At 39.8% G+C, this 12,038-nt stretch overlaps 1 protein-coding gene and 1 pseudogene across 1 annotated transcript in view; one reads left to right on the forward strand and one right to left on the reverse strand.

Moving 5' to 3' along the window:
* The window catches only part of PSMD11 (proteasome 26S subunit, non-ATPase 11), a 29,999-nt gene that overhangs the window by 9,005 nt on the left and 8,956 nt on the right, over nt 1–12,038 (forward strand). The window contains exons 4-6 of the mRNA XM_061174669.1: nt 6,341–6,412; nt 6,813–6,870; nt 8,639–8,833. Coding sequence (XP_061030652.1) covers nt 6,341–6,412; nt 6,813–6,870; nt 8,639–8,833 — 325 coding nt within the window. The remainder of the gene's footprint in view (nt 1–6,340; nt 6,413–6,812; nt 6,871–8,638; nt 8,834–12,038) is intronic.
* On the reverse strand, nt 10,110–11,565 carry LOC133080375 (very-long-chain (3R)-3-hydroxyacyl-CoA dehydratase 1-like; annotated as a pseudogene).

Here is a 12,038-nt window from a genome sequence, read left to right on the forward strand (position 1 = left end):
TGACTGATATACCTGTACATGTCCTCTGTGAGTTCAGACTAGACCCTGAGCTGCACTGAAGAGTGCCTCTTTGGAATCACTGAGCCTCTTCCCATTCTTCAAAGATAGCTGTATTGTCCGCAATTCAGGAGAAGGAGACGCTACCAAAGTTAAAATTCATTCTGTAAAAAGTGGCAGATTCAAGCAGGGTATATGGTGGTTGCTTGAATCTGTTTGTAGGAAGACTATAGTTGTTGTCTTTTCTGTAGATTTATTGATCAGCACTCACTAGTGCTTGTTATGTGTTAGGCACTGTTATAGATACTGGGGATTCATTTGTAACAGCATACAGTTGTTGCTCTCATGAGAATTATATTTTAATGATGAAGGCAGGTAATAAATATATAAAACATCAGATGGTATAAAGGCAGGGATAGGAATTGGTAGTTGGTTATTTTATATATATATACATATATATATATATATATATATATATATATATATATCTCATTGTTTGCCATAGCCTCTGTGGGTGTAAAAGATATGAAGGGGCTTAGTGGCATATTGAGTAAATAATGGGGAACTTCAGAAACCTAGGACATATGGATCTCCCTTTGAAATCATGTAAAATGGTTTTACAAAAACCATTTTGTAAAATCTGGTTTCTTGCCTTAATGATTCTTTGAAACCTAGTTTAAACACCATAAACTAACTTCATTGTAGAAAATTCATCTGTAGTGAAGTCTTCAAATTCATTTGTTTCTGGGAGAACTGTGTTTCATGACAGTAGATCAAAAATAGATACGTAGATAGCTGCCTTTTGAACCAAAGCATTAGAATTATTTTTATGAATAATTTAAAAGAAAAAGTGATTTTTCTAAGGGGTACTACTCTTATATCTAACCCTAATTTTTAAAAAAAATTGTATTTGTTCTCATGAAAAAGTGACACCCCATCTTTTGTTTGAATTAGGATGCCTTGTTCTTTTTTTTTTTCCTTGGCTACGCCATGCGGCATGTGGGATCTTAGTTCCCCAACTAGGGGTCGAACCCGCGCCCCCTGCATTGGAAGCGTGGATGGAGTCTTAACCACTGGACCTCTAGGGAAGTCCCCTAGGATGCCTTAGAATGGGCTGACCAATAAGTGTTAACTTGAAACAGACTAATAAATGTTACTTGGAACATTTTAGGCAGAAAAAATTAATTATCCAAGCTGCTTCTTTGACACTGAAGTCTTGGAATTTGTCCCTTCCCATAACATAGAGCTGACTCAGTGGATAGAACTGCAGTTGTTTAATGATCAGTTCTACTCCTTTGTCCAAATTATTGAAATAATAATTTAGTGCTCTCCTGTAATTGGCTAGTGGGGTTTACTGGCCTTTGTCATGTATTCCATGTCTGGGTAGGCCCTCCTTTTAACTGTGTGTGTACATTGCTATTGTTCATTGCACATTACTTTTTTGTCAACTAGAAACCTTTCTTCCTTATCTTAGGGTGAAAGGAAACACTCTCAGGTACTGTGTCATTTTATTGTCAGTGTCATCTTAGTGCTGAGTAAGAGCTGTTGGTTTCTTTTGTTTTTGATGTTTAGTAGTATAGCTTTTTTTTTTTTTTTTAAAGATTTAATTTTATTTATTTTTGGCTGCGTTGGTTCTTCGTTGCTGCGTGCAGGCTTTCTCTAACTGTGGTGAGCGGGTGCTACTCTTCCTTGTGGTGCGTGGGCTTCTCATTGCAGTGGCCTCTCTTGTTGCACAGCACGGGCTCTAGGCGCGCAGGCTTCAGTAGTTGTCGTGCACGGGCTTAGTTGCTCCGCGGTATGTGGGGTCTTCCCGGACCAGGGATTGAACCTGTGTCCCCTGCATTGGCAGGTGGATTCTTATCCACTGTGCCACCAGGGAAGTCACAGTAGTTTAGCTTTTTATCAAGAGCGAGAGTCTTAATCCACTTAGCAGGTCTTCTTTCAGTAATTTTTGTGGATTATAGGTTATTTGCTTGTTTTGGAATAAATTATCAATCATCTAGATGGTGCTACTTGCACCTCAAACTCAACATAGCAACATCAACATCCAACCATTTATTAAATTCTGTCAATGCAACTTTCTTCAATCTCTGTTCTCCACCTCTTTTTATATTTGTTCTCTATGTACAGCTGCCGTCTAGTTTGGGTTCTAATTCTTCTCTTTTTTTTTTGAGGTATTGTTGGTATACAGTGGGTCCTAATTATTTCTTACTTAGACTACTGCAAAAGCCTCGTACCACCGTTTTGAGAGATATCCCCACAAAGTAACCCTCTGAACATTTTATTCCTCTCTCTGTTCACCCGTAACTTGAGCCTTCAGTGACTCTCTGTTGCCTACAGAATTAGGTAGTACATGTTTTTCTACAATACAGCTTAGCATGACAGTCTGATCTCCTAGACTCTATGAAGTGTACCAAACATGCCAGCCTTGTTGGATACTTGCTCAGCAAGTCCTGTACACTCTTCATGATAGTACCTTTCCCTTCTGTAGTTCCATGTCAAGTACCACCTCCTCTGAAATCTTTCCTTGTTGACGTCACTGTGATCTTAACTCTTCAGTGATCCATATTATATTTTGTACATGGTATATTTTTGATTATGCCTTGTATGATGATTACCTGAACATTTGCTTTATTTCCTTTCTTTTTTTAAATTTTTTAAAAAAATAAATTTATTTATTTTTGGCTGCTTTGGGTCTTCGTTGCTGCGCGCAGGCTTTCTCTAGTTGTGGCGAGCGGGGGCTACTCTTCATTGTGGTGCGCGGGCTTCTCCTTGCAGTGGCTTCTCTTGTTGCAGAGCACGGGCTCTAGGTGCATGGGCTTCAGTAGTTGTGGCACGCGCGCTCAGTAGTTGTGGCTCGAGGCTATAGAGCACAGGCTCAGTAGTTGTGGAGCACGGGCTTAGTTGCTCCGCGGCATGTGGGATCTTCCTGGACCAGGGCTTGAACCCGTGTCCCCTGCATTGGCAGGCGGATTCTTAACCACTGCGCCACCAGGGAAGTCCCTTGCTTTATTTTATTTACTGTAATATAGTCTCATTCAGGTGAAGCCCTATATCCCTTGTAGTACCACAGTGCCTTTCTCATTCCTAATTCATGGCTATTCCTTAACCATGGCTACCTCTGACCTCACCTACCATATTATTCTTTCTTTTACTTTCTTTACAGCTGTAACACTGGCCTTTTGCCTTAGCTCTAAACTGTTCTAGCTTTGGGGCATTTTTATACATCTGACCTTTTTTTTTTTGCTGCGCTGCATTGCTTGTGGGATCTTAGTTCCCTGACTAGGGATCAAACCTGTGCCCCCTGCAGTGGAAGCACTGAGTCCTAACCACTGTACCGCCAGGGAAGTCCCGCTCTCAGCCTGATCTTAACACGGCTTTTTTCTTCACATCATTTCAAGTCTTTGCTTACATCTCATTTCCTCAGAGACCTTCTGTTATCACCTTATCTAAAATGCCTATCTCTGCTTTCTTCGTATTTATTTTACTTATTAACATCCGTTTCCTACTTAGAGTATAAGTTTCATGAGGATAGGTACTGTGTCCTATTTACTGCTGCATCCTCTGCACTTAGAGTAGTTTGGCCCAGAGAAGCTACATAACTAGTATTTGTTGAGGGAATGTATGGATTATGCCTTCCAGATGGTAGGTGCTCAGGAGATACTTTGTTGAATTAAGACTTAAGTTTATTGACTTGAGATATAAGCACGGGGTATTGTTACTACATTTGTCTATGTGACTCAAGGCCTCTGACTTGGGGAAATTGGATATAGTCTTCTTCATCTTGGAAAATTCTAGGTTCTTTTAAAATTCTTTGATTGACTAATGGGAAAGGATAGAGGAGCAAGTCATAGGTGGATCACTGTCATAGTACTATTGAGGCCTGAGGCAAAATATGAAGTGTTAGGACATTGTTAAGAGAGCTAGGAGTTTGGGGGAGTTTGGTACTAAGAGCTAGAGTATTGGGGAGTTTAACACCAAGAGTATGGGGGAGGGGATTTTCCTTGCCTTTTTGTATTTGGGGACTGACCATAAGTCAGATCTACAGAACAATCTTCAGCTTGCTGTATTCCGAAAGCTGATATGATTCAAGTTAGGTTCTGGTCATTTGCAGTACTAAAGTTTAGAGCCTAGGAAGTGAGGCTATATGGGTGGGGTGGGGGATTGAGGATTGGGGTGGTTAGCAAGGGTAGGGGAGTAGAGAGTTGGGGTGAGGAGGGGAGCAAGAAGAGTGAACCAGATCCCTGCCAAATAGTGAACTGAAATTCCAGAATTCATTCTACCTTCTAGGGATCTCTAGGCAGTTTCTATGGGAAGCCATTTTTTGGTGTAGTCTTTCCAGCTAAAACACAATAGGACATTTTAAGAAACCTTAAATCAAAAATCCTGTTAATGAAACAATTATTTCAATGGAAAAAAGGGAGTTTGTGCTAGAGAATTTCAGACTTAGAGTGGTAGTTAATTTTTTCCCTTAAGAATTTAGTTAATAAAGGCATATAAAAAATGGCTAGTGTATTTATTTAAAGCTTAAACAATACCTAATTTTGACCGTGTCAAGCTTTTGTACTCAAGTAGGGCTTCCTCCAGAAGCATGGGCTTCTTATGTATTCTTATCCCCTTTATCAGTCATCGTTAGCATTAACAAAGGACAAAACCTCTCAAGCTATGTAGCAAGGGCAGTGGCCTTTAAAATTTTTTCTTAAAACTGAAGCACTGGTTTCACCAATTATAGTCCCAGATATTGCAAAGCATGTACCCTGTAATTGATAACAGATAGGCAGTTCATGTTGTACAAATTCCCCGCTCTAGGAGAAATATCTGTATTGACCTGAGTTTATTAAGGCTGGGTTGAGGTAGGGTCAAGTTCTGGTCCCAACAGCTGAATACGTGACCTTGGGTGAGTCACTTAACATCTGGACTGTCAGGGAAATGGGGACAGGTTGAGATGCTAGAGTAGAACTCAGTGTTTCTTAATTAGGGATATACATCAGAGTGGTCAACCTTTTATTCCAGACTACTGGATCAGGAGCCTAGGCGTTCATTTCTGCATTGTTTGAAAAAGCTTGCTGGGTAAAACTGATAGTAAGCATTTCTTAGCCCCCAAAGACACGTAGGACTGAAGATTTTTATTCTTGTTGCTAAAAATGTTCAGCAAAATATTTTCAGTTCCCTTCATGTCATGAACAGAGATATTACTTTGAGTTTGGCTTTTTAGAACAAAACTCAAAACTGTGAAATTGTGATTGGCTTGCTTTTATTTTAGGTTTTGTAGAATTTACTGTATGAGGGCAGTTGAGTTTAGAGTTGGGGATTAAGTAGCCACTGGGGGCTCCAGTGAGTTATAAAGATTTCATTGACTCTTACTGGTGAATCCTCCAAATACCATGTAATGTCATCCATTTATCTAAAGGCAGAAGGTCTGTTAATTTGGATTATGTCCCTTCACTTTTCCCTCCTTGTAACATCTCTTAAGAGAAATTGGGATTTACATAAAAACCTGTTCTTTTAGCACTTAGTTCTCTGGAAAACTTAGTTTCTTTTTATGCTCTGATTATGAATCTTAACTCGCAGTAACAGAAGTGATACAAGATCTGAAGCTCTTAATATGTACTTGTCAGAGCTACTATGGCAAGGGTACCTATGGCATGTAGACCATCTAGCATAGAACACTACTTTACGTTAGTTACTTTGCATGGTACCTTACTGCTTGGGTAGCATATAGAACTGGGGTTCAAAGTGCCTTTAAAGAAAGCTTAAAAGCCTCTTAAAGTGTTAGGCTAATTCTCATTTCTTTTTACTTCCTTTAGTACAAGCTAAGTTTGCTGTATTGTGATGAGAATTGTTGGTTGCACTTCTTAGAATCTGGAAGGGAAAAGCCAGCTGGGCCTTTTGAGTCTTACAAGCAACTGTTAGGAGTAAGACACTTGTGCCTAGGCTGAGAATTTCTCCCCTTTATGACCAATATAGTCACATGAACACATTACTATTACTATTCAGGGAGAAATTTCTGCTTTAAAAATTTCTCAGCCATTATAGAAATCTACATTCCAGGGCTATGTATGTAGCCTGGGTCCCTCCTGGGACAGTAGAAGAGGAATCTTGAAGATGAAACTCTTTTCCAAGGGAACACAATCTAAGTACAAAGATACTTTGTGTGTAAAAAGCCAAGTTGATTTTCCATTATGCTATAATCATTACATATTGAGATACTGGGGATCAAGGCATGCCCCTGAGACAGTAAACATGGGTATGTAAGAAGGAGATGAAAGCTGTTCTCCAGAGCAAGGCTTGTGGGAAGAACGTGAAGACATAATGTTGCACGTACTGTCTCTCCCTGTTGCAGGTCGAGTTGTGTTTAGAGTGCATCGAATGGGCCAAATCAGAGAAGAGAACTTTCTTACGCCAAGCTTTGGAGGTATGTGCCTACATTAGTACTGATTTCAGATCTCTAGGCATTTGAAGGACTGTGCATATAAGTAATACCATCCTGATCAAAAGTATTTTCAGCAACTTTGTATTATCCAGGCACCTGAAATTATTGGTAGCAGTGTCCCACTCATGAGAATTGCTCTGGTTGAAGTTTTGAGACAGACCTGCTGCTTGGCTCCGAAAAGTAAGCAGCAACGTGGTTTAGTCAGTCACTGGCTATAATAGGAGATAATATCACGGGCTAGATGATTTTTTAGGCTGAATTTGATGCTTTCATCAGGACTTGAATATTCAACAGTAACAGTTCTGTGACTGTCAATCTTTGATTTCTTTCTTTGGCTTTTTCCCTCCCCTTTCCGTCAGTCAATGCCTTTTCTCTTTCCTAGGCAAGACTGGTGTCTTTGTACTTTGATACCAAGAGGTACCAGGAAGCATTACATTTGGGTAAGTAAGCTGGTGGAAGCTAGTAAGGCGTCTGTAGCTGGCTAAAATGAATGTATTCCAAACCTGGCTACTCTTATTAGTTACATATTAATAATTTATATTCTGCCTACTTCTAAGAAGGATTTAGGGTGGCTTACATTTACTGAATCTGTCATGGAAAAATGCCATTTAGAAGTCCTAAGAAACTAACTGTCAACTTTAGAGAACAAAAGGGTCAAATTGCTCGTATTTACTATCACATCTACTGTATCTGTTTATAATTATTCCTAAAATCTATTTTAAAAATCAAGAAATTAACTGGGTGCAAATACATAGGAAACGTGAAGTGGGTCAACTAAAGGCTTTTCCTTTTGGCTTTTAAACACTGTGAAATCTTTGCCTGCTGTTTTTTTTTTTAATTAATGGATACATCTGGACTGTTTTCTCCAGATGGAAGAACACGGCTTTCATGATCTATTAAGTTGAAAAAATTGCCAATATTCAATTCTTATCCTGCAAAAATGGAAATTTCATATGGTTCAAACAACTAGTAGCATTTAAAAAAAATAACAGGTTTACTGAGATATAATTCACAGACCATAAAATTCACCCTTTAAAAGTGTACAATCAGTGATTTTTAGTATATTCACGGAGTTGTGCCACTGTCACCACTGTCTGATTTCAGAACATTTTCATCACTCCAGAAAGTAACCTTGTACCCATTAGTTGTCTCTTCCTATTAATTCCCCATCCATCATCTCTGCCTGCCCACCTTCCCAGGCAATCACTAACTACTTTTTGCCTCTGTAGATTTGCCTATTCTGGACATTTCACATAAATGGAATCATACAGTGTGTGGTCTTTTTGATTGGCTTCTTTTTCGTAGCATAATGTTTTCAAGGTTCATCTGTGTTGTAGCATATAGCAGTGCTTTTATTGATGAATAATATTCCATTGTATAGCTGTACAACATTTTATTCATCCATTCATCAGTTGATGGACATTTAGATTGTTTCCACTTTTTGGCTATTATGAATACTGCTGTGAACAGGTTTTATGTGGACATGTTTCCCTTTTGCGTATATACCCAGAAGTAGAATTGCTGGGTCATATGGTAACTCTATTTAGCTTTTGAGGAACTGCCAAACTGTTTTCCAAAGTGGCTACACCATTTTACATTCTCACCAGCAATGTATGAGGAGAGTTCCAGTTTCTCCACATCCTCACCAACATTTCCTAATATTGTCTGTCTTTTTAATTTTAGCCATCTTAGTGGGTGTGAAGTAGTATCTCATTTTGGTTTTGATTTACATTTCCCTAATGACTAAACTAGTGATGTTGAGCATGGGGAAGAAGGTGTATTTGGAGAATGTTAGTATATCCAAAGCTCTTTCCTTCCCCCACCAACCCTAGTGCCTGGTGTTTCTTATGTAGTCTTGTGATTATTGGACAGGAAGAGAGTGAGATCAAGTGTCTGTCTGAACTGGATAAGTAATTTCAGCATTTTCTGGGTGGGGATTCCCACTGTATTCAAATCTTAGGAGTAAGCTTATATGATTCTTGGCTGTAATGTCCTTTGTGTGCAGAAAGCCTTCAAAGAGATCTGTGTTTCTCTTTTGGAAGATAGCACATTAGCAGAAAATTTAAATGTTGCAAATAAATAACCTTTTTGAGTTCAGGCAGGTTTCTTTATCCTCAGTGTTCTTATGAGGGTGAGAGGAAAATATTACGATATTAAAATATTAAGATTATGGCTAACAAAGGGGGTATATGTTTTTTCTTTCTCCAGGTTCTCAGTTGCTGCGGGAGTTGAAAAAGATGGATGACAAAGCCCTTTTGGTGGAAGTACAGCTTTTAGAAAGCAAAACATACCATGCCCTGAGCAACCTGCCAAAAGCCCGAGCTGCCTTAACCTCTGCTCGAACCACAGCAAATGCCATTTACTGCCCCCCTAAATTGCAGGCCACCTTGGATATGCAGTCAGGTAACACCCGATGTTTTCTTAAAGCTCATCTTACCTCACAGGTGAAAGGACTGGGGGGTTGGGGCTGGAGAATAAAATTGGCTGTTTTGGCTCAAGCTTCCTCAGGGAAACCAATGGAAGGTTACCTCTCTCACTAGCTGCCCCCCTCCTCTTCACTTGCTGTTAACTGCCTAAAATATATAAAGAACATGCTTAACCTGTGGTTGACCAGGCAAACTGATTGTTAGAACCAACACCCTAGAGAGGTCTCACTTAGGTTTAAAAAGCTCTCCCTTATCTTCCATCTTAGTCACTTACTCAGAATGGTAACACTTCTCTCCAGAATTGGACTAACCCAAGTCTCTTGTCACTCGGAGATCTTTGTAAAGCATGTTGGACTTTTCTAAAGGGCCTCAGATCTAGGCTGAGGAAAGACACCCCCCCACAACCCCCCCATTTCAGTTGAGTGTAGTGGGTTGCTTTCTGATGGAGTGTGTGAATTTTGGGGCTAGGAGGCCATGGATTGGCAATAGAATACTTCTTCTTGTAGTCAGCAGCTTTTATTAGTTATAACTTATTATCAATATTGAACGAGCATTATTGGAGTCAGAGGACTAACTAGTGTTACCTGGTATTACCTCTTCGCAATCTTTGTTTCCATGTACAACTGTAAGAGGGAGATAATAGCTACCATACTTGCCTCTCAGGTATTGTAAGTATCAAATGGCATGTTTTGTGATTCAGGTTAAAAGCAGAAGCTCTAGAAAAAAGTCTAGAAAACGACTTTCCTAGGTTGAAATTTTGGTTCTGCAAATTTCTAGCTGTGTGACTGGGCAAGTTACTTAAATTTTTCTTTAGCTCATCTGAAAAATGGCGATAAATAATTGTACCTCCTCATAGGATGGGAGTGAGGATTAAATGAGATGATGAATGTAAGTTCTTATCACACAGTACCTTGCTTTGACCAAATACCGGCACTTTGTTTAAGCCACTACTCTTCATTATGTTCTTTCTTCATGGTCAAGAGATGAACTTGCATCTTATTTCTCAGAGCAAATAGAGGCCATTTTTATGTGAACCTTCTTTATTTCTCTTTCCTCCCCAGAATTTGTTTCATTGTTCGTTTTTACCCATTATCAAGCATGATCCTTCTACCTGTCCTTTTTTAAGTCTTTAGTTTTTCAATTCTAAGTCTAGTTTTTCGTCTCCACTTGGATCTTCCTCTCAGTCTTTTTTTTTTTTCTCATCAAGCTCTTTATTCTTGTTATTAAAACTTGGACTCAAGTAATCCTGGTTATTCTGGAAAAAGCACCTTGTTGTAGGGATCATTTAATCATCCTTTTCGACAATCACCTCTCCATGAAGCACCTGTCTTCTCTGACGTAATGTATGAAAGTAGAGTTGTGGAAACAATGGTATACTTGAGGCCATGGTTATAAGAAGAAAATGATAGTAGTCAAAAGAGACATTGTATTTATTGGGAAGTCTTATTGAGAACATTCCTGTTTTCTTCACGTGTGGTAAGGCAGTGTATATTGTATGTCGCGTATCGTATGAAGTTCACCAGCAACTCCGACAGGATATAAGATGATAAAAAAATTATATTGGTTTTATACTGTGAGTAACAAGCCACACCATAAAGATTCTTGAACTCCCTTGGACCCCAGCCACAAGCACAGAAGTAGGTACAATTCCAATTAAACAGTGGACTATCTCAAGCAAGACGAATGTCTGGAAAAATTTAAGTGTCTTCTGAATACTTTTTTTTTTTTTTTTTGAATACTTTTATATAAACCTTTGTGTGTTCCTTTTTCCATATAAGAACAATAGGCAGTACCAGCCACCCCGCGGTCATGGTGATGTTGTAGAAGGTGAGCCAGACGGTGGCCAACAAGCCCAGGCGCCGCCTCTTGCCCACGGCCTCCCTCTCCTCGTCGGCCTCCGAGGCACCGCCATTGGTGCCGCCCGCCTTGCTGGGGGGACGTGGACAACAGGGGCAGGGGAGCGGGAGGGGGCCTGGCTGAGCGCACTGCTGCCGCCACGGGTCAGGCGCCCCGCCAGCCCTGCCAGCCCGGCCCCCTGTCTTCCTCTCAGTCTTCGAACGGCCCCAGCTGAAAAAGCACAGCCTTTTGTCCTTTTTAAATTGCTGTCTTCTCCTTTTCTGTCAGGCTTCTTGGAAAAGTTGAAAGAATGTCATTACTCTGGTGTCTCTGTTGACTCCTTGAAAGACAGTAACTCCCCTCTATCCTCTGTCAGATTTGGTGGGGTTTGACACTGTTGAGCACTCCATGCTTCTTTGATAGCATTGTCTTCTTGGTTCTCCTCCCTTGACTAATTATCCTCAGTCACTCTTTCTTCTGATGTATCAGGTTGAGTCTGTCTCCAAATCTGCCCTTTCTTTTCCATTTCTACAATCACTGCTCTAATTAATGCCACCGGACCACTGGAGTAGTTTTTTACTGATCTAACTGTCCCTAGTCACTTTTCTCAATCCATCTTGCTAACTAGTCCTAAAGTCATTTTTTGGAAACACAAATCTGATCATGTAACTCCAATGGTTCCCCATTATCCCCAGGCTATTTTACTTTAACAGTGCATTCAAAAGGAAGACATCCGTTTCATGGTTATCTCTGGTTTTCAGTCCTAGTCACCAAATGACTTTATGTGTTCCTGCTCCTGTGCCTTTATGTATTTTGTCTTCTGTGCTTGGAATTCCCCTTTCCATCTTCTCCCCTTGGCAAACTCCTATGCATCCTTCCGGATCAAGCTCACATGTCTGCCTTATAAACCCTCTTCAGTGCCTTCTTTACTTTGGACTTCCCTATGAAAGGTATATTCTTTGGTACATATTATGGTACTAATCTCCTTGTTTCTGTTTTGATGACCACTGTGAGACTGTGAGCTCCTTCAGGGCCTTATTCATATTTATTTTCTCTATAGTAGTTATATCGGTGCTTGGCACATGGTAGGCCCTTGTTAATATTTGTGTTGAATGAGTAACAGTCTAGTGTTTTGTTTCTTTAAATAATAAATGTCCTATGCCAGCTGTGATGCTTGTAGTCCTAATGTGGTCTCTATTTGCTAATGTGTTTTGGAAAGCAGTATACCAGTTCTTCTTTACTTTTTTCTTTTTTTAATCAGTCTTATTTTTTGTCTGGTCTATTCTAGCTCTGGACTGGGAAGAATGGGAAAATGGGCATTTGTCTCATTTAATTTGGCAGTGCTA

The sequence above is a fragment of the Eubalaena glacialis genome, chromosome 19, assembly GCF_028564815.1.
Source record: "Eubalaena glacialis isolate mEubGla1 chromosome 19, mEubGla1.1.hap2.+ XY, whole genome shotgun sequence".
NCBI classification, from domain to species: Eukaryota; Metazoa; Chordata; class Mammalia; order Artiodactyla; family Balaenidae; genus Eubalaena; species Eubalaena glacialis.